Source organism: Lissotriton helveticus, chromosome 7 (assembly GCF_964261635.1).
Source record: "Lissotriton helveticus chromosome 7, aLisHel1.1, whole genome shotgun sequence".
Classification (NCBI taxonomy): Eukaryota; Metazoa; Chordata; class Amphibia; order Caudata; family Salamandridae; genus Lissotriton; species Lissotriton helveticus.
The window spans coordinates 1,635,782,601-1,635,808,209 of record NC_136068.1 but is presented as its reverse complement, the minus strand read 5'-3'; the positions used below and the strand labels follow the sequence as shown (position 1 = coordinate 1,635,808,209).

The following is a 25,609-nucleotide window of genomic DNA, read 5'->3' as shown; positions in this document are numbered from 1 at the left end:
GAGGTCAAAATGACCCCACTAACAACCATACAAATATACACATACAACTACTTAATAAAGATATATGGCTAATTTAAGAAACAGTTCTGTAGACTCTGCTTAATGATGGGTGTCCTTTGACCACAATGGTTGCCATGCGATTAATCATCAATTGAGATTTTGCTTACTATAGAATTGATTAGAATTTTAAAAGAGATATCTCATCAATAAAAAAAAAATAGATTATAAAGGGTTTACACATTGGATTCCTTTCATAAATGAAAGTGTGGTAGATTAGGAAGTGTTACTTGGACTTGATTGCAGGTGCGCCTTTGGAGTTTATGGCTGACCTATGGCTGAGGGGCCTATGGCAGTGGAACCCAACACAGATCACCTAGGATCAACATTGAACAACCAGGAGTGCCTTTCAATGGGCTTCTTCTGATAGGATTTATAGCACACAACATTGCATTCTGGTGTTTGCAGCTCTCTTTTTACCATGACTAATCCAGGACTAAGCTATGCTTCTAAACAATTGTATAGACCAACCAAATTTAGTAAAATCTTACATAGAAATTGTTGGTCAGCTTGTGTCGTAATATATCTGGACTAATTGTACTACATATATTGTCTAATGGAGACCTGTCTGAAAGAGGATTGTACAGTAGCTTTGAGTGCTCTAGTTTCTCCTGGATATCATACAAACCCTGCCTGCAGCAAAGAAAAACGAGGAGGGGAGTTCAACGGTAATATACAAGTATTATGATGCAAATTGATTTTAATGAAAAACTCTGGACGGGCCACACACATTACACGTTACATTGATCTCTTGAATGGTCTGGACTAACACATTTCTCAGGTAACTTATTCAAGGGGTGTCCTGTGGTTGGTTAACATACCTAGGCATTTGACCTCCACATTTGCCCTCGACTGAAACCAATTGGTCTTGATAGAGCGTGATGATATTCTGAAAATTGTAGGGATGCATTATAATCACTGATAGTCCTCATCCATATGTATTTTTGTGTATTTGAAATATCAATCAGTAGTAATTTGGGATTGTAGAAATAGAAAATGTATGTGCAGTGTTAAGAATTTAATTTGTGTTAGTGAAAAGGTAAAAACGAGACATAAAGTAACTGCTTGTCGCAAATGATTTAACAAAATAGTTGTGTATTGAAAGTTATTAGATTTAAAAGTGCATTGTGAAGTTTGCATATGTAGGATTGATTAAAAGTGCCTTAATTGAAGAAATGTAATGCTTAGAAATGCAGTATTATTAATTTGTGTTAAAGGATATGTAAAGGCCTGAATTCACGTTTTGCCATGGAAGGCCTGTTTGTGGTTTCTTATGTTAGCAGAGTCGAGAAAGCCTGAGATGTATTTTCCTTGGGAAGGCTCTCAGTCGAATGTAGTCAGCTGATTCTCGTATGCATGCACGGTTGATGTGTTCACATGCTTTCCGTTGCAGGTGCTAAGACATCGTTATCGTTAGCTAGACTGATGCTCTTTGTTTTAGGAGTTAGGTATGGAGAAGACCTGTGACACTGTTGCATTGAAATTTTGATAATAGGAAGACGGCTGGAGGAGCCTGGGACCCAAGGTCGTATCAACAGTTACTGGACGAAGCACGGGTTGGTGGAAATTCACCTACATGAAGTATTCTGCCATGAGGTGTGTCTTTTGTATTGTCCATTTTGTATTAGGGACAGTGCCCCAAAGGGAGGAGAGTCAGAGTAGGTTTGCAGAAAGGTCGGGGAAACAGCTAGAGAGGTAAAAGGAGGAGACCGATTCCAGCAGAGGGGTTCTTAGATCGAGTTATGTGGCTTTGGCTACTAACTCAAGAAACGTGAAGTGTACTTCTGAGGAAGTTTTTACAAGCTGACACCTTTTTGATCATGCCTGGGATTAATGCTAAGTAGGAATATCACTTTAGAATTAGTGTAGGGACATGACTAATTGATTGATTCCTTTTTGTAATGACAGATGAAGACTGAATTGGATAATGGTGCAGTAGTTGCTTGTTTAATATTCTTAGAAATTCTCATTCTTTTAATGGTATATCTGGTTCGTGTAGTGCGCAGGATAAACTTTGTATTTGCACCCATGTATATTTTCAACCTCGTGATGAGGTGCTTGTATGTTCAGTTATTTTTGGCTTTGTAATTAATGTGATTTCGTAGTCAGTGGTCCTTCTGAATCTGAATTGTGTTTGGCTCATTGGTAAATTATCAAATGAAATGTTTTTTCTCCCCTTTACCCTTCTTAGCAGATAATAAAGGTCCAATCAACCGAGGATTCTTCGAATTGATAAGATTAGATAAAAGATAAGATAAGAATCCAGTGTTATCAGTCTCATGTTAGGTTTTCTGTTTTTTTTAGCTTTGCAAAGGGCATGCTTGATATAGAAAAAATTATGGGAAAAGAAAAACTATAAGTTGGAGAACTGAAAATGCGTTTGTCTGTAACATAGAGCACAATATAAGATTCTGGCAAATAAAAAGACACATAAGTCTAGATGGGCTCAAAGCCTTACCTTGACATCGTGACTCCGATTTCTGGAACTGGCCAATGACCAATAGAACCCAGACAAAAGCAGAAAGATGCCCCATCCTTTAAAAGAAAAGTTCAAAACATAATGTGATGAGGCTTGCGTAGCTGGAGCACTGCAACTCAGAAGTGTTTTACATGCACGCTAAACACACTGAACAGATCATTCTTCATAGCATTGAAACAATAAGGAACTATTAAAACAATGTAATCTTGTGTTGTATTTACCATGAATGTTATGTACAACATAATAGACATTTGATGTCAGAGGTGTAGAAATTGCAGGACTAGGTTTCAACACTTTTCAGAAAATTTGGTAAAAACTACATCTGTAATGAAATTTCCATATTTTTTTCAAATAATTGTTTGAGAAAACCTCCTCAGAAATATGTTTTGCTGGAAAATCAACTAGCAAATCAACCTTTTGCAGACTTTTTATTTGAAAAAAGTATGACAAATCTATATTTTTTTTATTCTGGCTTTGTTTAAAAAACGAAACTATACTTCTAACCCATTATGTGGACCTGACATATTTAGTAAATTCTCAGATAGAATTTGTCGGTCTGCATCTACCACAATATATCTGGACACCGTATATTGTCAAATGCAGACCTGGGTGAAAGAGGATTGTACAGTAACTTTGAGTGCTTTAGTCCCTCCTTGATATCATACAATCTCTGCCTGCAGAGAAGACAAAGATTTGCAAAGTCAATAGATCTCACCTTTGCGAGAGGTAGTTGTGTTTTGTTGTTGGTGTTTGGACTGCAGTAGTGTATGTGTTTAGCAAGTATTGTTTGTATGTGTGTTTTTTCTTTACTTTAAGCTTACAGCAATTGTGAGGAGATTTAGCTGGGATTGATGGGGCGGGAAAAGAGGCGATGGAGGACGAAGTGAGTGAAAAAGAAAACACAAACTCTCTGTTAAATGCTCAAACAGAAAGAAACAAGATTCTAAATCACTTTCCAGAATAAGTGAATAAATAAACACATACAAAAGATAAGCATGATCTGACCTCCTGTAATGTAACAAGTGCTTCTGTAAAACGCTCTAATGTGGTTGCCCACTTCTGAGGTTGAGGACACTGCATAAATAAGAAATAAGTAAAACATCTCAAACTAAATATATGCATACCAACTGGCCACTAGAAATGTCAGACTCGAAATGCTGACATTCCAACTTACAAATCAAATGTGTTATTCAAATGTGTGAATTCCAAATGACCTATTGGAAGAGCCAAAGCCAAATGTTTTAATTCTGATTGACCTAATCCATTGTCTATTTCCAAGTGTCTAGATTGCAATTGAATATCCTGAATTCTGAATGGCTGTTTGGAATTTCAAATCCGCATATATTTCCAAATATATCAAACTGTTACTGCGTTTGTAATTTTCACATATTGAATTTGCATACACCTAGCATACAATTTTATTTGTGGTGAGTGCCAAGGCATTCATTTATGAAAGCTGGCCCGCAAATTCTGGTTGATCCTTGAAGCAGGAATTATAAAATTATTAGAATAAGTGAATTTCAGCTCAGAAGGATGGAAAGCTGAGTCAGCCCCTATTGCTGCATGTGCATAACCTGAAGGTAGAATATAGATGCCTGTGTTGAGTGCATGTAGGTCCCTTCACTACAGCTATACTTAAGGCAAAATTACGAGTCAGGTGGTCCGAGGACCACCAGAACCTTGGTGGCGTGGAAGTGGCAGTCCCGCCACTGCTGCACAAGTGGTCTGACTGCCCACTTACGACTTGGATGGTCGGACTGCCCTGGGACCACTGATGCTGCCACAGAACCGCACATTTCCTGGCAATGGCACGGCAGTCAAGGCCGCAATATGCTTGACGTCACAGCAGTGGTCCTGCCAAGCATATTATTAGCTTCCTCTCTGCCAGGGTTTTCATGGCAGTTCCTCCTCCATGAAAACCCTGGTGGGGAGGATACAAAGGGGACCTTTCAGGGCCCTCTTGTGCCTCTACGCCCTGTGAATGCACACCAGTTCCTATACTGCATGGACGTTGCAGTCCATGCCATGCAGGAAACTTGTGAGGCATTACCATTGAGGTGCTTTCTTCAAAGGCTCCAAAACCTGTGAAAGAGGCACCGCAGGGAGAAAAGCCACGCTGCCCGCCCGCCAGACTACAAAAACGTTGTCATTTGGCGGGCAGCAGCGACACTTGGTGGTGCCGCCCACACCGCCAAAAGTTATATTCTGGCCCTATATGTATGGCATGTCCAAAAATTAAGAAAGCCACCTGGGAAGGGAAAAGCTTTTCAGATGTCACCATCAAGTTATGGAATATGGGCCCTTGAACTATCAAAGCATCATTTACCATCCAGTAGTTTAGGAAACAACTGAAAACATGGCTCTTTTCACAAATGCAGGTTCTTTTAATACCATCATCTCTGCCTCATAGATCTGTTCTTATTTACGGACTTCAGAGGCAAGACGTCTCAGGGTATTTGAGGGTTCTTCAAACATATTCAATATCAATATCAATATATCAGTCAAGGTACCTTAAATGAAAAAAATGAAAACCTACTCGTTTGCAAATCTATTTTATTGAAAAACAATGTTCGCCTTTGCAGAGCCTCACCAGATGGTTTCTTGCCAGGTGTGAGTGGCTCAGAGGACTAATGCCTCCACTGCAGGGGCCTGAGTTCGACCTTATGGTCACAGGTTAAAATCCTGGCGGGTCCACTCAGCCTTTCAATCATCTGAGGTCCATAATATGAGTACCATTGAGTTGGGTAACTGTAAACACCTGTTATTCATCACTAAGATACCTAAGGTTGAACGTGTGCTTTACAAATACACATAGGCCCAGATGTAGGTAATAGCAAATTACCAAAAGGTAAATACCGAATTTTACCGATTCGGTATTTACTATTCGGTAATTGCTATGTAGGTAAAATATTCGGTAAAAATACTGAATCAGTAAGATTCGGTATTTACCGATTCGGTAAATACCGAATTGGTATTTGCTATTGAATCCTATGGGCCTTGAAGCCCATAGGATTCAATAGCAAATACCGATTCGGTATTTACCGAATCGGTAAAAATACAGAATATGTATGTTTTCAGAGCCCCTACATACCAATGTCAAAATACCGGTCGGAAACGGCCGAAAATCGGTATTTTCGGCCGATTCCGACCGGTATTTTGACACCTACATCTGGCCCATAGTATTTTATGTTATGTCAGTGGCTGACCTAGTACTGCAAGTACCACAATGCAAAGTGTGGACGGGCTACTCATAACTAACATGACGTGCCACGAGTTGCGCGTTTGGCATATTTGGGACATTCCTTCACACAAAGAGACATAGCATTCGCTGCCTAGGCTCGTCCTAAAAAACAAGGAGGGGAGTTTGGCAGTGAATGTGAAACAAGCTCTAAAATGTGAGAAAGTAATAGCGAATACTCACAGAGAATTAGAGTTACTTCTAGTAAAAGTGACCAGTGGCGGCTCGCATTGGGCGTGCTGTGGGGCGGTGGGATGGGGCGGGGAGGTGCAGGGTTGGGAGGTAGTAAACTTGGACATACGACGGAACGGAGGAACATAATAATTACTTTCCTCCGTTCTGTCGTATGTCCGAGTTTACTACCCCCCCACCCTGCCCCAGCCCCTCCCACCACCCCGCAGGACGCCCTATGTGAGCCGCCACTGAGAGTCACCGATCCTATGAGAGCTGAAAGGCTGTTCACAGTCTGTCATAGACCCCAAGTAGTTGCCCTTGAGTTGCATTGAAATCCCTAAATACACTGCTAAGCTCATTACCATCAGAAATGTGTGCTTTGTAAAAGAAGCAGATTTGGATGAAAATGTCAATGTCTACATGGATGCGTACCAGTTAAAATTGAAAGACATTTTGATGTTGTTGAGTTTTAATTTAACTTTCATGGGTACAACATATAATTTGAACCACGTGATTGAAATAGTATGTTGAGACAATGAAATAAGTCTGCCTTTCGCAGTCACTTGGTTGGACCATGTTGTCATTTTGTTTGCTGAATGTTTGTGATGTGAAACTTAGGTCAGAACGCTTGATCTCTGTAGTTAGAAATTGAGGCAACTTCGATGCATTTGAAGTAGCCAAATCTATGTGAGAGCTAAAAATACATAATAATGCTGTAGCTAATCCTAACAATCCACTAATAAGTACAATGGAAAATCAGCCAGTTGAGAGACTGTTGATACACTAGCTCCTTGTACATAAAATCCCCAAATTGGCCATAGTAAAGGACTTATAAATGTTTTAATAAGGAATTACCCAAATTGAGGAGTAAATTAAAACAAATAGAAAGGTTATGGCGGAGAGATTATACTACCGAGGTTAGAAAAAAAGTATTGAGCTAAACAATACCTACAAAATACCTATAAAAGCTGGCATTTATTTATTCATTTACTTGTTTGTGCGGATCTATAAAGCACACAGCACTCCTAGTGGAGTTTCTCAGGGTTTGTGTTGCCTGGAGGCCAGAGGAGTAGGTAGGAGCATAGCCAGGTTTTGATAGATTTTCTGAAATGAAGGAGATAAGAAATGAAACAGATGTCAGAAGGCATGAAGTTCCAGAGTTTACAAGTGAACACACTGATAGCTACCTCAGTGGGCAGAGAAAAAAGACTTTAAGAGTTTTCACAGCCAGGTCACATTAAACTTAAAAGTACATATCCAACTTTTTATTTACATTGTGCCCTGCCCATGGAGCTGTATTGGCAGTAAAGTACTAAGAGTACTAAGGCCAACAAAAATAGGTAAGCAAAATGGAGCAGGAGAGACAACAAGTCCAGGGGAAGACCGCCCTAAGGCTGACGGGTCTAACAAGTACTATTTGAAAATATTCAGGTTCACCATATTGGATTGGAATGGCATTTATGTTGTGTGATATCTTTTTCTATACATTAGTGGTGCGGTATGGTTCTTTACCTGATGCATAAAGCAATTCCTTCAAACCTTGACTTCGATAGGTTTACTCCTTTCTTCACAAAATTCTAAGATGTACATTGTGAAATACATAATAGGTGAATATTTTGGACTGATTTGTTGTTCCTCCTATTGCTGCTCTTTCAGATTTTCTGTGGGTTTAAATATAAAGGAAATGTCCATCAGCACATTGTTTCCTTTGATTTTGAAAACAAATTAGGTGAAAAATGTTTTCTCAACTGAAAAATAAGGAGATCTTTGAGAAATATTACCCTCTAGTTACAGCTTTAGTCCAGTTGTTATCACAACTACAAGTAAATGTGTTATTAGTATTGGGAGTGCCTTTGGGAATCAAACAAACATATTACTTGACATTGACAATAGTGACACACTGCCACCACTAGTTTCCACATCCCTGACCTAGATGTAAGTTTGTGTCAACATCTGATGTTCTTGTTGATTTTATGCATTCGTAAGTACTAACTCTGCATGTACATATCCACAAAACCAGATGTCATTTGTGGTTGCTGGCTACTATATTTACTCACTTAGCTGCATCAAAGACTTGTGTGTAGGGTCATATGTCATACCTTCCTCGAGGTGTATTCAACGATGGTATTAGGCAGTGCTAAATGTTGGACTGGGCTAAATGGCAATCTAGCAGTGCCAGAAGAGCTCATCTAATAGACCAGAGAGTGGGGCTTTTTTGGCTGTTCCTGGGCTTGTTTTCTGGTCTGCTGTTGGTTTCCCGGATTTACCATAAACATTGTCATCACAAAGGAGAAATTCATGCTGTCTCCCCAACCTTGCAAAGCACCTATACAGCATGTGCCTTACAGGTTCAAAAGTGACCGGATTTGCATATATGGGCCACATTTTAGCTATTAGATTGACAAATGAGGGTCACTTTTATGTTAGAGCCCACAAATGTTTTCTGTCTTAGTTGTACTATATCAGTGCTTAATTTGTGCTGGCGGCCACTGGCATCCTTAGTAAAAAACAAGATTAGCTTTTTATCAGACTTTGACGCACAGCCAAAAAACACACAAAATGGAGAAAGAAGGAAGATGAGACAAATAGAAGCACACTGACAAAGGGAGAAAGCAGGAGTGATAAGGTGAAAGAGAAATTAGATAGAATTAAGAGTATTGTTCTGCCACAGTGACATAATACAACACTGGTGTGGTCCTCTGAGGCAAATCTTGGGTGCCTACATATTTGTCTACAAAATAAGCTTTACTATGCAGTTACACAGACAGCCGTTAAGTTCTGCATTCTTCCAGAAACCTACATTTTACTGCTCACTGCTACCGCAGCAGCAGGCCAGTGAACTACACACCAAGCATTAACAACAAGTAAAGGGAAATTCCACTGCCCCTGAAACTGGCTCGTTTCTTGAATAGATCTCTTCATAGTCGACTTCTAATATTGATGAATAGGCTATAAAGATGTAAATGACCACAAACATTTCTTCTGACTGTGTCCTAGAAAATAGTCAGGGTGGTTTCCAGGTTTCACAAATGCCGATTTGAGAGTAAATACTACAATACTTAGCTTTTTTTGCATTATTCCTCCTTAGGTGGGGATGTGACAGGTTGCTAGAGCTGCCGCCTCAGAACTAAGGGGCCAGATGTACGTAGGCAATAGTTTGAGATTACCAAGTAGCACATTTTTGCTATTCGCTATTTGGTAATCTCAAACACCAATGTACAAATGTGTCCTTGACACATTTTGCGATTCCCAGTGGATTGCACATAGATCTACCTTATTAATATAAATTTGGTAGGTCTCGGTATGCGACAAATTGGGAATTTCATACATCACTGGGATGGTGGCCTGCTGGGGTCAGCAGACCACAATATCTGTGATCGCTTTTCAATAAAGCAATTTTTCTTTTGAAATGCAGCCCATTTTCCTGAAAAAATATAATGGAATCGGTTTCAAAAAGAAAAATTAAAAGTTTTCTTTTCAGTTTTTTAAGAGCAGGAAGTTGTCCTTACAAACATTCACAAAGAGAAAGGAGTCCCTTTGTGACCCCTTCCTATTTGCGAATGGGTTACCACATTCTTGCATTAGCTATAAACACACCCCTTCCTAATACCAAATTACAAACCCATTTTGGGATACGTTAATAGGTTACCAAATTGCAAGTTTGGGTTCTTTACATTGAAAAATGCCTGTTTTCATTCGCAAACAGCCCGATATTGCAAATGGAGACGTTTGCAAATGAAAAAAAGCTTTGTACATCTGACCCTAGGTTTGTATCCTAGCTTCCACTCAACAACCTGTGATTGAGGGTAAATCATCTAATCCCTGCTCCCCCTTTGTTCAAAAATGTATAATTTTTGCACTCTGTAGCACTCAGGCCTTGTTTATATTACATAGAACTGCAAAAAAGCCTAAAGAGCTGCAATGCCAGGCACACATGGTAGTAGAAACAAGGTACTTCAAAGATCATGTCTGGGCGTCATCTGCATTCTCCAGTCTGTAGGGTATGCTTTTCAAAAACACTGACCTATCTGAACTAATGTGGCTTTAAAAAGAGTTCTCTTTTTCTGTTAAGTAAAAATATGCTATAGAGCAGATAAGAATGCTCCATTAAATGTGTGAAGTGGGGACACACACACTTCGCGCAAGAACCACACTCAACGCTGTTATTTGAAGCGTAAAAGGCCATTTTATTAGGACAAGGTTGCAATCCTTTAAATTTTATTACATAGTACATGAATGCAATAAATATACTTTTCCCATCTCATTCCGACTTATTCTCGATTCCTCCTTCTCAAAATCATCTCACCTGTTTGACTCTTCCCCATTCACTCGGTGACCCCCTTCCTACCCCCATTCTCACCTTCACTTGCCCTCCGAGCATCCTATGTTGAATTCCTTCTTGCCTCCCACGCCCCGCTATCAGTCACCCGTGTACCATTCTCTCCCCCCCCGAGGGGTGGATCCCCCCGTATGTGACTCACCACCCCTCCAAAGTACCGCAACGCCTCTGCTCTGCAATCTGCCTTAAACTGGCACGCTCAGACCCAAAAAACACCCCAAGTCCATCGCTTAAGACCTGTAGGGTGGGTGGGTGGACAAAGTTTTTCATGTCCCCCCGTTGGTGCTCAGGAGTTGACGAGAGGCTGTTTTCTCCTCTTCCAACTCCTTATAACTTCTCCTAAATCTCACCCCTTCCCCTTCTAATCCCACCTCCCAGCTTGTCCTTCCGGTCTTGCGTGAATTCCCCAGGGGAAGACTGGTCTGCGACCTTTACTTTCCCTGAGGTCACATCGCGCAAGAACCACACTCCACGCTGTTACTTGAAGTGTAAAAGGCCATTTTATTAGGACAAGGTTGCAATCCTTTAAACTTGCATCCATAGTACATAAATGCAATAAATATACTTTCCCCATCTCATTTTGACTCATTCTCCATTCCTCCTTCTCAAAACCATCTCACCTGTTTGACTCTTCCCCCTTCACTCAGTGACCTCTTTCCTCTCCCCTTTTTCACCTTCACTTGCCCTCGATGCATCCTCTGTTGAATTCCTTCATTGCCTCCCGCGCCCCGCTATACGTCACCCGTGTACCGTTCTCCCCCCCCCGAGGGGTGTATCCGCCCATATGTGACTCACCACCCCTCCAAAGTACCGCCAACCAGGGAACGCCTATAGGGCGGTTCCCTGCCCCACCCCCTTCTGCAGCGAATGCATCCGCCACCTAGAGGCATCCGGTGGCCGACCAGCCACCACCTTACCACGCGTCTCGCGCAAACAAATAACATATCCAAGACACTCACCGTCCGGGAAAGATGCCCCCTTCGCGGTGAAAGACCAAGCCCACTTTTGCTGGCAACCTGTGTAATCAAAACCTTTGTTGGGCCAAATCTTGTCAGTGACAGGAGCCCCCCTTTGTCGGTGAATGACCATCCACCACCTGCATCCGTACCCAGATTTACAAATCACATTATGTCGGGCCAATCTGTGGCCAGGAAGGTGGCCCTTTTTTGCGGTGAACGACCATCCATCACCTGTAACTGCGTCCCGCGTAAACAAAGCACATATTGTGGGCCATTCTTCGCCCATGAAAGGTGTCCCCCTTGTGGTGAACGACCATCCACCACCTTCCCTGCATCCCAAGTAAATAGATAAGATTTTGGCCAAACATTGTTTGCGACAAATGCCCCTTAATGGTGAACGACCATCCACCATTTTGCTTGCAACCAGTGTAACAGGGAAGATTTACGGGCCAAACCTCGCCTGCAACAAGCGCCCCTTCCTGGGTGAATGACCATTTATTTATTTATTTTATTTTATATTCTTCTATAGCGCCTGAATAGACCCCCGAAGGGGTATCTCCGCGCTTTGCCAGTGAGAATATCCTCAGATGAATATGGGTAGATGAATGGTACATATAGACAGAGAGGGATCAGTTGCTGGGGAATAGGTACGTTTTTAAGACCTTACGGAAGGTCAGATGGTTGGTAAGTATTCTCATCTCAAGAGGTAGGGAGTTCCAGAGCTTTGGTCCAAGATGGGCCAGAGCTCGCCCTCCTTGTCTGGACCTTTTTATTCTAGGCACCTGCAGAAACTGCTGGTTGCCGGAGCGAAGGGTTCGTCCAGGGGCATAGGGCTGGAAGATGTTAGCCAGATATTTTGGGCCTTTGCCTATCACACTTTTGTGGATAGTGCATAGGGTCTTAAAATGTACTCGTGTCCTCACTGGCAGCCAGTGGAGCCTGATCAGCAGAGGAAGGGATGGAGTCCTAGGGGGGGCATTGAGGACTACCCTTGCTGCCGTGTTTTGGATCACTTGCAACTTTTTGAGCTGCCCTTCATTTGCTCCTAAAAAGAGGCCGTTGCAGTAATCCACTCTGCTGATGACTAATGCCTGCACGAGTGTTTTCCTATGGCAGTCTGGCAGATAGGGAAACACTCTTCTTAGCATTCGGATGGCTCGGAAGCAGGTACTAGCCACCTGATTTACATGGTCCTTGTAAGTGAGTGTCTGGTCTAATAACACTCCAAGGTTTCTCACCATGCTTTTAGGGCTGGGAACAGGGCCCAATTCCAGAGGCCACCAATCCGGTGTCCAGTGTGTTGCTGCTTGCCCAAACAGCATTACCTCCGTTTTTCCAATATTACATTGGAGACAATTTAATGACATCCATGTAGATATTGCTCTCATTCCCTCTGCAAAAGATCTTTGTATTGCAGGTGTTAGGTCTTTAAAGGGAAAGAGGAGTTGGGTGTCGTCAGCATACGACACCGGTTTAAACCCAAATGATCTTGCTAGATTGGCCAAGGGAGCCACGTACACGTTGAAAAGTGTAGGGCTTAAACAGGAACCCTGTGGCACTCCCTTATTGAGCTCCCTATAGATGGATTTGTGGGAGCCCAGCCTGACCTCTTGAGAACGGCCTGACAGGAAGCTTTCCATCCATGTCAGTGCCACTCCCTCCAATCCTACGCCCTTTAGTTGCTCAAGAAGCACTTTGTGAGACACCGTATCGAAAGCGGCGGAGAGATCCAACAGCACCAGAATCATAGAGCTACCTCCATCCAGTGCCATTCTGATGTTATTGGTCACTGTTTGGAGGGCTGATTCGGTGCTGTGGTTCGGCCTGAAACCAGATTGAGAATAGTCCAGGCCCTCCGTCGCTTCGAGATGTTGTGACAGATAGGTGTTCACATGCTTCTCAGCTATCTTGCTGATGTATGGCAGGAGTGAGATGGGGCGCAAGTTGGAAAGGTCGGTCCATGGGGATGCAGCTTTTTTGCGTATTGGGTTTACCACCGCCCTTTTCCACTCTGCTGGGACTTGTCCTTTAGTAAGAGAGATGTTAATAACATTTTGTATAAAGGGGCCCAGGAGAAGGATCAGGGGAGGAAACATCTTGGCAGGGAGGAGGTCATTTGGAGATCCTGATTTAATGTGAGTAATGAGATGAGGAAGATCTGTACTTTCAATAAGGGGGAAGGATGATAATGGGTATGAATTATCTTTAAGCGGGGTTAAAGGTGTAATCTTATTGGTACCGCTCATGCTGTTATTGGCAGCCACTATTTTCTCATATATAATATTTATTTTACTCTCAAAGAACGATGATATCTCGTCGCATAAAGTCTGTGAGAACTCCTCCGGGCTCTCACATGCGGCGGGTTTGATAAAGTTTTGAAGGATTTTAAAAAGCTCCTTAGGACAATTAACAGCTTCTTCCAGCTGTTGCAGAAGACGATTTTTTCGGGCCGTTCTGATGTTTTTATAATAAATGGATTGAGCATGACGGAAGACCGCTCTAGTCTCCTCAGTCTTATGTTTCCTCCATTTTTTTTCGACTTGCCTACATTTCTGTTTTTGCTCCCTTAACTCCTGAGTATACCAACTTTCTTGTTTAGAGGAGGGATACTCTTTTTATAGTTTTAGAGGGGCCAGGGTGTCAATGGCTTGCTTAATTGAGCCAGTGAGTTTTTCCAGTGCCATGTCTGCTGTGTCTTCTGCTAATATGGTGGGTTCTACCCAAATTTCCAGTAGGTTACTTACGGAGATTTTGTGCCATTGGCGGCGCCAAGTCGGAGGGGAGGGTCCTTTGTTAGTAGGTTTTTTGGGAATTGAGAGTAAGAATTGTAGAAGAAAATGGTCTGTCCATAGGATCTCTCTTGCTGGAAGGCAGTTGATCTTCGAACAGTTGGAGAGGACAAGGTCTAGCGTGTGTCCACCACTGTGCGTGGGTCCGGTGTTTTTTATCTCTAGACCTAGATTTAACAGGTCGGTGATAAGGGAGTAAGATTCAGGTAGTGTTGGTTGATCTACATGAATGTTGAAGTCCCCTAGAAGGATAAAATCTTCGTTGGATTTAAGTTGGGGCGCTAGCAGCTCTTGGAGGAGGGGCGGAAAATCTGGGTTTGGTCCTGGGGGGCGATAAGCCAGAGCTCCTTTCCAGAATATATGGCTTTTAAGGTCTATTTTAAAAAACATGATTTCGAGTTGTAAACTTTGATATTGTGAAAATACAGTGACCTTTAAATCATCCTTGTGTATGATTGCTAGGCCACCGCCAGTCTTCCCTTCTCTATCTAGATGTTTAAGCTTATATCCGATTGGGATCCCCATTGTTACAGCTGTGATGGTGTGGGGCTTCATCCAGGTTTCAGTGATGAAACATATGTCTGGCTGGATAGAATGTATCAGATCCCATACCTCATGCTGGTGTTTGGGCAGGGATCGTACGTTAAGAAGGAAAGACTTCAGCCTTATTGCGGGGGCTTCTGCTTCAGATGGACTGTGATTACAAAGCAATCGATGATGACATTCTAAACATGAAAAGGCTCCCTCAACAGTATGCCATGGTATTTTAGTACTACATGCGGACAGCGGTTTTAGGTCTAGTAAGGATTGAGTAGTATAGTTGATGAAGTATGGATTCATACCTAATCGTGATAGTGGAGAGGGCGCAATGTCTGTGGCCCCTGGCCCCGTCCTGTCGCGGACGGGCGCAGACGGGCAGCTCTTTGGCGGGGCTGCGCGCGATCGCTGTGCGCTCAAAAGGGCGCGAGGGCTATATAGCGCTGTGTGGATCCACTAGAGCGCTAACCGCTCCCAGTGGACCAGGAAGTGAACAGGAAGTGAGTAAAAAGCCTACCACCCCCTTGTTACCGTGGGAGGCGGCAGCCTAGCGCTTTCACCCACCGTGGGTCACGCGAGGATGTCTGGAAGCAGAGTTGCTTCTTGGTGAGTGCGTGTGGTGCAAGCAATGCGCTCCAATTTTAAAAATACACTATTGCAATTTACTGTTGTTTCAATAAAATAATGCCACAGTTCAATTCACATTTGATTTTAAATTTTAAATTGGTACCATTACATAGACGCTCTCCTTACTTGAGGCGACCGGCAAGCGGGTTGGAGACACTGCCACCGTCTCCTTCCCGCAGCGAGCACCTCCGGCGCTCCGCCTATATAGCGCTGTGTGGATCCACTAGAGCGCTAACCGCTCCCAGTGGACCAGGAAGTGAACAGGAAGTGAGTAAAAAGCCTACCACCCCCTTGTTACCGTGGGAGGCGGCAGCCTAGCGCTTTCACCCACCGTGGGTCACGCGAGGATGTCTGGAAGCAGAGTTGCTTCTTGGTGAGTGCGTGTGGTGCAAGCAATGCGCTCCAATTTTAAAAATACACTATTGCAATTTAGTGTTGTTTCAATAAAATAATGCCACAGTTCAATTCACATTTGATTTTAAAATTTAAATTGGTACCATTACATAGACGCTCTCCTTACTTGAGGCGACCGGCAAGCGGGTTGGAGACACTGCCACCGTCTCCTTCCATCCACCCTTTGCTTGCATTCAAATTTGGACAGATAGGATTCTTGGGCCAAAACCTTCCTCGTGCCGAGCGCCCCCTTTGTGGTGAATGACCATCCACCCTTTCGCTTGCCTCCATTGTAAACAGACCAGATTTGATGGGACCGAAACTTTGTGTCTTACAAGTGCACCCCTCGCAGTGAACGACCATCCACCCATTTGCTTGCACAGTGTAATAGAGAATATTTTTTGGGCCAAGCTTTGCTTGCGAGAAGCGCCTCCTCCTCGGTGAACGACCATCCACCCCTTTGCGCATCCAATGTAGGTAGATAGGATCCTTGGGCCCAAACCTTGTTTGTGCAAGTGCCCCCTTTGTGGTGAACAACCATCCACCCTTTTGCACGCCTCCATTGTAAACCGGTAAGCTTTAAAGGGACCAAAAATTTGCTTGTGACAAGTGTCCCCCTCGCGGTGAACGACCATCCACCACCAGTACCCGCACCCAGAGGAACAATAACATTTTTGTGGACCGGCCAATCCTCAACCATGCAGGTGCACCCCATCACGGTGCAATCCCCTTCTCCCTACTTGTACCTGTGTCCTGTGTGGACAAGCGACATTCTGCAATCCAAACTCGTCTGTGAAAGGTGACCCCCCCCATCCCAGTGGACGACCTCCACCACCTAAATCTTACGTCCTGTGTCAATAAGTCACTTGTCAGGGCCAATCCCGGCCCATGACCACCCGCTCACCCCTATCGGGCCCTTGCACCGCAAGTCAGGTCAATAGCCCCTGCCTTCTACCCACTCTGCTGCAAGGCCCCAAGTCAAACCAGTGACCAAATCACCCCCATTATCCACTACATTGCGCCATGCCCCCTCCATGATTCATAGTGCAAAGCCATACCAGAGATATCCCCATCGTACGTCTGTCCCCCACCTGTATTCCGAGATCGGGGCAAATCCTTACGTCTTGCAACACAATGTCATCCGTACTGACCACAAATACCCCCCCATACGTCCCCCAGATTCCCTCAACATTTCACACCCCTCCTGTAACTGGCTAGTTCGCCTCCTCCGTTGATCCATGCCCAGGAGAAGGGGCCATTCCCCCCGCCAGGCGACCGCCTGGGGTCCTGCTCCACTCCCAACTCCTGTAGTAGAAAAGAATAATTAGTCCTACATGAAGTGCATCCCTTTTCCCCTAGCCCCTGTTCGGCAAGTGTCCAGTCGCTACATCGTCCCCGAAACACATTGTCGTACCCCGTATCCCGAACCTGCAGCCACCCCACCCTGGTCCTCTGTCTGCCACCGCTGCTACCACCCCCCTAACGTAAGAACTGTGCGCCACTGCAGGCGGCCCAACTCAAACAGCCCGGCCTCCATATGAAGCCCAGAACGACCAGCAGAACAGAGATCCCACCTTCCACTGTTGGAAAAGACAACACCCCCAGCCCTAGGCTTTCACTCGCAAGCCAATAATATCGGCGCCCTAGAAGACTGCCCCAAATCGCAACCACTAAAACCCAACCCAAATGCCAGGAACCCCGACACACCATCCTCACAACACGCCTCAAAACACCAATGTCGCCCTGCTCGAGAATCATGTGCCCCGTTACGTGCCCCAAAAGACTCCAGGCGCCGTCTTGCCTGTCACCAAATGCACCGCCCATGTAACCGCTGCTCCCCGTTGATCACAGCAACCCGCCTCCTGGGGGAAACTAACAGAATCCCATGTCCCCTTTAACCCTCGAGAATAGCATAGTGCTAGAGTCTTTCCGCCACTGCACCGCATGCAGGCTCCCCGCACCACACATCCCAAAACCATCTGTACACATACCATGCCGCGTACGCTCCTTCTGCTGCACCATTCGGCCTCGCACTCTGCGCGCCCATGAAAGATCCCCCGCTGGACACCCTGCCTAAACCCCCCACCCCCAAAGCAAGGCCCCTGTGATATATGGTATAGCTGCACTCCCGTGGTGCAATTCACTGTGACTAGCAGAAATCATCAAAATTACTTCTGCTTGTCTACCAATGGCGTTACAGCATTCCGAAAAAGATTCTCTATTATGGCCCCCCTGGGCCCTTCCCGCGCTGCCACCCTTCAAGTGACCCCCCTCCTGGGAAGCGTGTCCTCAGTAGGGCAGCCCCTGCATACCAAAGCCTGTACGAGTGCCCCCCTCCAAGACCAGGCCACGTGAGAGGCTGCTAGGCGCTGCTCCTCATCCCCGCACCCCCCCCACCGCCCTCCGATGCAGCCAGCTCGCTCCCAGTACCGGGCGGAGCAGAGCCTGAGCCCGCTGCATACCGCCGCCAACCCCCTCCCAGCTGGGGACAGGCCCAGCCAGACATGTCACCCCGGCTGCCACAGGGACGCCTCCCGCTCAGCACCGGGTCGCGCGCGCCCCATGACCGCCCCACCTCCCCTCATTAAGGACAAAAGCCGTGTGCATCGTGTAGACTAAAAAGCATATGACCTGCCGCCCGCACACACTGTCGGACGCCAAAAACAGGGTGCCCCTACCATACCTGCCACAAATCTAAGAAGCGCCGGACCACACGGCCCAACACCCCGGAGGCACTAATGCTGACCCGCACATGCCGGCAGGCTGGCCCGTCACCCGCTCAATAGGCGCACCGGCCGCAGCCCCTCCCACCGGCCCTGCACTGCGACGCTGACCGCTGTCCCTAGCAGGGTGCCTGAGCGCCAGGAGACTTCCCCGCACACCACCATAACACAGCAGCTATGAAAAAAAAAACCCGCTGATCGACCAATCGGCCCCTACCCCAACCACCCACCTACCAACCACAAAGTTTTTCATGTCCCCCCGGTGGTGCTCAGGAGTTGAGAAGAGGCTGTTTTCTCCTCTTTCAACTCCTTATAACTCCTTATAACACACCTAAATCCCACCCCTTCCCCTTCTAATCCCACCCCCCACCTTGTCCTTCCGGTCTTGCGCGAATTCCCCAGGGGAAGACTGGTCTGCAACCTTTACTTCCCCTGGGGGTCGCATTCTGGGTCAGTTTTGATTCACCTCAGGGGCTGAACTTTGTCTAGAGCCCTGTTCCCGCTGTTTGCCGAGCCCAGGGTGAGACATTTTCTACTTTTTCTTCGCGCACCGCTGTGCGCCTACACACTCTGGTGGGACTCTAAGTCCGAGAGTGCAACGTGTGTTTATTGGTTCCCACAGGTGTGAGGGGGGCGTCATCACTGGTATCACAGCTGAGAGGGAGGCTTCATCACTGGCATTAACGCGCTCAAAAGCGCTGCACACACTCAGTGGCGCGGGACGCGCCTGGGCAAAGCCCGGACCAGGGATGGGCCTGTCCTAACCCGTCAGTGACCAGAGGAGGCTGGGCTGGGCCAGGACTCTTGGTTTTGCCCCATTTTGACTTGTGAGTTGTTTGAAACTATCTGACTTTGTTTTTCTGTTTTTTATTAGTGTGGGTGAGCTTCTCTCCGCCTGGTAAGACTGAAGGGTCCTTGGTACACTGATTTGGGAAACCTATTCATTATATAGATGACCTATGTTCTGCTAGAGGCTGAATAAGGGGAGATAACGCTATTCATTGCTGTACCTGCACGCTGCACCTCAGTCTCTGTGACAAGGGGGTTATGAGTTTTAACTGTCTGTTTTTGGTTAGCACTCCCCTCGAATCAGGGCCTTGCTCTTTACTCTGCACTTTAGTGATATTATTGTGTCCAAAATGCCGACAATATCCTGACTGCTTAAAAGCTGCATACATACACGTCTCAATTTATTGGTCAACAAAAGACCTTATGATGGTCTTTTTCTTGTAATTTTAAGGTCTATGTTTTAGTACTGTATCGCGCTATATATATTGCACATTGTTTCTGGTATTGCTGCTATAATTTTGTTTTTCACGCTGCAACTTAGGGTTGTCTGTTTACCAATAATTACTTAGGTACTGTATGGTCAGTAGTCCAGTACTGTATTGCATTTTTGCACATTTTATAGTATACTCTGTGCTGTCAGCTGCAAAGTATTTTAGCAGGGATCTGTCAACATATCTGCGCCCATATAGATGTCAAACATGAGTAAGCGTATGCCGAGTGTAGGCGGAAGTGTGGTGGAATCTTGGATGCCTACTTATTGAGGGCAGAAAAAGCCCTCATTAATGAGATGAAGTTAACTGAACTAAGGTTATATCTTGGGCCCCAACACACGCAAGGCAGACTTTCCTTAACTCCTGTAATCCCTGAATCATTGGTGGCCTCTAATCATGATGTATCCCCAATCCGGCTTAGTCAGTCTTTTCATACTATTTTGGACCCAGTGACAAACTTTGTTCCTTGTTCATTGCCGTCTGACCAAGAAACTAGCCCTGTAAAGCTCAAAGTTCTGACCAGAGGGCAGAAAGCTAAAATAAGGCCATCCCGCATTGTTGACTCCCCAGCCAAAACAAGGAAGAGTCGAGGACTATCCAAAGACAGCAAAAGAGGGGTGATGAAAGTGAGTATGTGTGAATGTGATGGTGAGTGGCTGCTTTGTTTTTCCCCAAGCAGAGGCAATACACCTTTCAGCAGCCTCACTCCGTTTAATACTATTGCGGGTGGGCACCGCTTATATCCCTGTCCCATCTTCCACTGTGGAGACAATGGACGTTTGATTCTCCCCCCTCTTATTATCCTACAGAATGCAACTATAACCAGCCCCCCCACGGTTTCAATGGGGCAAAACCACTATTAGTTTCCTGTGAGTTGGTTTTTTATACCTTGGTTCCCCCTTTGTCTGTCGTTAAAAAATTAATTGGCACTACTAGTTTATGTATGACCACAGACTCACACAGTCACAATGTTATATGCTCTTAAATCAAGAGAGCTGCATGACACCCACTTATGACTACGAATGTATGTGGGTATGTAATGGCAAGATAGGAGTACTTCTCAGGCTCCTAACTGAGATGCATCAGAGAGTCAGTGCCTATTAATTATGTCATATTGATATGACACAAGAACATGTGTACTTGCCCTATGGAGAACTGTAAAGAAGATTGAGTAACATGTTCACGGTCGCAATGTATATAACTGTGCGCAAATGTTGTGCTCTATCTCTTTCAGCTATTTTCCCCCTACACAGAATGCTGTAAGGTTGCCTCACCGTAAGTACACGGTCTGGCTATTTGCTGAACCAGGTGACAGATGCGCCTTAGCGTTCGCAGACTTTCCGCTCTCAACAATTGGTCCTGACGAAAACCTAGTACTAACACATATAGGTTGAAACATGTTGACCAACAACCTTTGCACTTAGACACTGATACTTCTTGGTCAATTTAGCCTTTTTAATTATCCCACATGGTTTTAACCTTGTCTTGTTGCGCCAAATAAAAACTTAGGGAGTACAACAAAGATATTTTTAATCCACAAACGTACACCACCTTTCCACACAAACTAGGAAAACCCAGCTTCGCTGTAGTCCAGGCGTCCAAGCACACCAAAATGGCATTCGGCTACTTGGGTGGACCCCGATGATGAAGCATGTCACCAACTAGGTTGGTGAGTGAGGGTTTTTTTAAACAAGGAAAGACTTTTTTCCTTTGATATCACTCTCCATTTTTCCAAACCACAATGACGTCTTTGTCCTTGGGGTACTCTCTCTTTTTGTATTGATATATTGACCTCAGGGAACTGGGAGTGTGATTCCAACAAAAATATCCTTACTCTCTCTTAGTTTAACAAGGTTAACACCATAAAGGGCATCAAAAGTAAAGAGTACTATAAAAGTCCACAAATCAGATACAATTATTATTATTCTTCATATTAATTCATTTAAACATTAAAAAGTCTATTAAATTCACACAACTTCAAATAAATATCTATATGCATAATTAATGATATATAGATACATTTTTCTCAGTTAGGCAATTTAAAAAAGTACATATCGCCATGCCTGACAAACAATGTAAGTGCTATTTTGACCAGCGTTACTGATCACATATTGAAATCAAACTTTTGTTCTTGAATATAAAGGTGCGAGTGCCTTTTGTCTGATGATACATTTTGCAGTCCTATGCACTGTAGTCAACCGAATTGGTTAAAATAAACTTCTTCCTAATACACCATATGGAAAACGAGTATTTTGACACTGCACATACAATATGTTGGAATGCATCAGTTTGTAGCATTCCCAAAGCCTCCATATGCTGGGCTAACCTCATATTCCTAGAAATAGTTATAATCCATTTTGACCTGACCAATCTGTACCTTGTGCAAAAGAACATGATGTGTGCCACAGTTCATGGGACCTATCACATGTAGGATATACCACGTTGCCTCCACTTAGAGAAGATGCCTATCTACGAGAGAAAGCATGGAAGGGTAATGTTCCATGTCTAAACTGTAGATACATCTTTCTAGCTAAATTGGGCTCCACCTCATCCAAAACCTTTCAATTAGGATCAAAATGTTGACATATTAATTGGATTGAGGAAACCCAGTACACTCAATTAGAATGCTATACCTTAATATTAAAATTCCTTAATATTCCCTTATGACTAGCAACAATGGGTGAAGCGTTCTCTTACCCACTGGCACTAAGACACGGCAGTGAATTGCTGGATTTACAACCCAGTTTTTCACAATTCAACAGAACTAATTACTGATAGAAATAGTGTTTAGAATTAATTACCTCAACTGGAAGTCCTAAACATTACAAAAGAGATCAATTCCTGCAGGAGTATTTACTTTCACGCCTGCTAGACTTACCATAAATGTCCTTAAAGTCGTACGGAGAGCATCAGAAGTGAATCTCTTTTTTTATTTTGGTTTACAAATGTTTTCAATCTGGAAGGCTTAACCAAGTAACTAACACTTTATGCACCTCAGTGGAGGATGTGATCATGTTTCATGGGATTGTGTTTTATGTATAATTTAATAACACATTCATTCTGTTCGTTAGATGCAATGGCAACTTTAGCATGGGAAGATGTGACGTGCCTGGCATGCCTGTATTAATCAACACTTTGTAAAGTGCTGCAAGCAGGATTAAAATCAAGGCCCTGAAGCAAACAAAGTGAACGCTGAAAGAATCACTTTGACACACTGGCTCCACCACATTTTTGGGCTGTCTGGTGTAATAAAAAGTAGAATATCTGAAGTGACAGCATATTACCACCTTACAACATGAAAAACTGTTGTTTGTCAGTGGAACCGGTGCTTAATGTGAGCCGGTGGGTGTAGGTGGAGCCCTCCAGGGCTAATTTCTGGGGACTGGCACTCAATTTCCTCATCAGACTTGGACCCAGAACAAGAGAGGGAAAAACACACAATGGGTAAACAAAGAGGAAGAGAGAGATGAAAAATAGTGACAAATATAAAAAGAAGATCCTGCAAGAGTGAGGTAAAGGGGCATGAAGTGTCTGGTGGTGGAATAAAGAGGTACGGAGTGGAGTCAAGACTACCCATTCTTGCTATACTGCAAACCGACATACAATAGAGCCGGACACAGGCTCCTGAGTAAAACTTTGGGTCCTGGAACTCATTATTTCACAAATTAAGCACTGAGGGGGACTTTAAAGGAATATTCTATTTTTTGGGGCCAACTCTAGCAGCATTTACAGACCTGTCTCAAGCAGTTACAGAGCACAAATGAGAACACCACAATAACAACAAAACACAAAAATTAACAACGTAAAACATAGCAGGGCACACCAGCACATAACCTAATACAAAGCTACAGTAGAACACACCAATATCATATTGGAATAACACAGCACAAAAACACATCACAAAAACAATACATCACCACCACAACAAAACGTACACGCTTTTGCACAAGTATTCTTGTCACACAGCACCACCACACAAATCTGCTTTCTTAAAGTGATGGACCTTCGACCAAACACTTCCCTACTTATCTCCAAGGAATTTGTGTCAGTCAAATATGTTTCATGATCTGGCCACTGGTCTCTAGGTCCGAATGGCTGTTTTTTAGCTACTAGGGATTGGAAGTGCGATCAGTCCCCTTCCCAAATGCTAGAGGTTCCATAATGTATTTCATAATATCATAATGTTGTCGCCTTACTGTCTCCTCCTTCACCGCCCGCTTCTCCTGTTAACATATGATTTTCTTTCAATATCCCAAATTCTTCGTAATTAGAATGTTATTTAATCATTATGCAAGGGTTTCTATTAGTTGAGCCCTATAATGACACGGTCTATGTATGGATTTTAGAAAGGACTGGACCTCAAATAAAACCAGCTCCGTTAAATACTTCAATACAATCTTTACATTGCACCGGGCTTGCAAGTAAATTCGACCGTCCTGTTACGGTTTGAGGGAGGTTGTTCCGCAAGAATGGGGCAGGACCAGGGGCAGCACAGAGAACCCCAGACCCCCCTGAAGGAAACGTATGAGTGAGTAGTGTAAGGTTTGGCTGAGGAGTATAATTGCAGCATCCCTACAATGACGTGACATCCTTGTCCCCGAAGGCTCCTGACAGCACAGATGGCGCTGGGTCTCCCATGGCCACAGCCCCCAACCTATCCAGATTACAGGGAGCGCATCCCAATGTCAAAATAAGTCTCCACAGATTCTATGGTAATACAGAACCGCTGTCCTTACCGAAGACAGGTGTATAACATGAAGCCTCCAATATTAAAAGCTATTTCAAAGATTCTGAAAGACATATTCCAACTAGCATAAGTCCTGCTGACTTACCTGATACAACTTTTTTCTCTGGACATGCACCTCCACATGAAAAGTGCTGGTGTTAATCGAACAACACCCCTGTAGTACTAATAGTTATTGCTTATATAGCACTACACTCCGCACCTCTGCCTTCTCTTAACACCGTAAATAACCCGTGTTACTATTACCTAATGTGACTGTACTCAATGTATGGAGTGCAAAAGGATGAGTTGGTCTTATCGGGACTCAAATACATGACCTCGCACTGACACACATTTAACACCCTACAAAAAGGCATACATTTCTTATATTATATTATCGGTGCCATTGACGTAAGTCTAGCAATAAGGACATTTCTCCAACTAAATTACCCTTTCAAGCACCAGCGTGCCCTCCTCGATCGATGCAATTTTTATGAAGAAAAAAACAAAGAACTGAGCAAAAGAAAGTCTTTCCCCTTATGGAGTTCACTCTATTTACTCGAATGGCTTTACCTAAAGTTCCACGCCCCCTCCCTGAGTACAATAATGCCCGCAATTTCGCGGAGCCATGTACATTGTGCGTTTGCTTGCTCAGAGCATTTCAAGAGACCTATTCAGGCACACAGAGATGAGATGGCCTTTCTAGAGCGGTGCATCCCTTTATTGCTGGGATGGTCCCTGCAAGTTCACATCCGAGACACAGAGAAGTAAAGACACATTGTTCAGTACCTGTGAAGATGTACCAGAGGCACCACCTGCTTCTAATCGTCTCATTACCAGCATGTGAGAAATTCCTTTTATGCAATTCACCCCGAGGGCGTCACTTCCCGTAATACCAATCAGGGAAGCCACAAATATGCAAGACATACATACCCTCATCCAACGTAAAAACACATATTTGGGCTGTGACAGAAATTGTGACAGCTGCTCGGAAATGTCTCATATTTCAAGTTTATTCAGTCACTGTGCTTTTTTTTCTTGCGCAACACATTCCCAGGGCCGTAGTCACCCGGGGTGACCACAGGGACCAGGCCAGCTATATTTTTATGTGACTCCAGTAAAAATGTTCAGCTTTGTGCTGTGTCGCCTTTAAACTGTCTGCAGGCAGTCCTCTTTATAATCAGTCCTGTTGGGGCTTGTCATGTGTGGACCTAGGCTTGGGTGGGGAGGGGGTTGATAGAGCGCCATGTTATTCTGGAAAATTGTAGGGGTGCATCATAATGGGTAGTTA

At 44.2% G+C, this 25,609-nt stretch overlaps 1 protein-coding gene across 2 annotated transcripts in view; it reads right to left on the bottom strand.

The window, feature by feature from the left end:
* Nucleotides 1–25,150, bottom strand: part of LOC144770626 (myeloperoxidase-like) — a 329,709-nt gene extending 304,559 nt beyond the window's left edge. The window contains exons 1-2 of one of the 2 annotated variants that reach the window (XM_078655312.1): nucleotides 25,108–25,150; nucleotides 2,516–2,592 (exon numbers count right to left, since the gene is read on the bottom strand). In XM_078655312.1, coding sequence (XP_078511438.1) covers nucleotides 2,516–2,591 — 76 coding nt within the window. In that variant the 5' untranslated portion in view covers nucleotide 2,592; nucleotides 25,108–25,150. Of the gene's footprint in view, nucleotides 1–2,515; nucleotides 2,593–6,939; nucleotides 7,053–25,107 lie in introns of those variants that run through there. The other variant, XM_078655313.1, reaches the window with a different exon arrangement.
* Nucleotides 25,151–25,609: the final 459 nt, after the last annotated feature.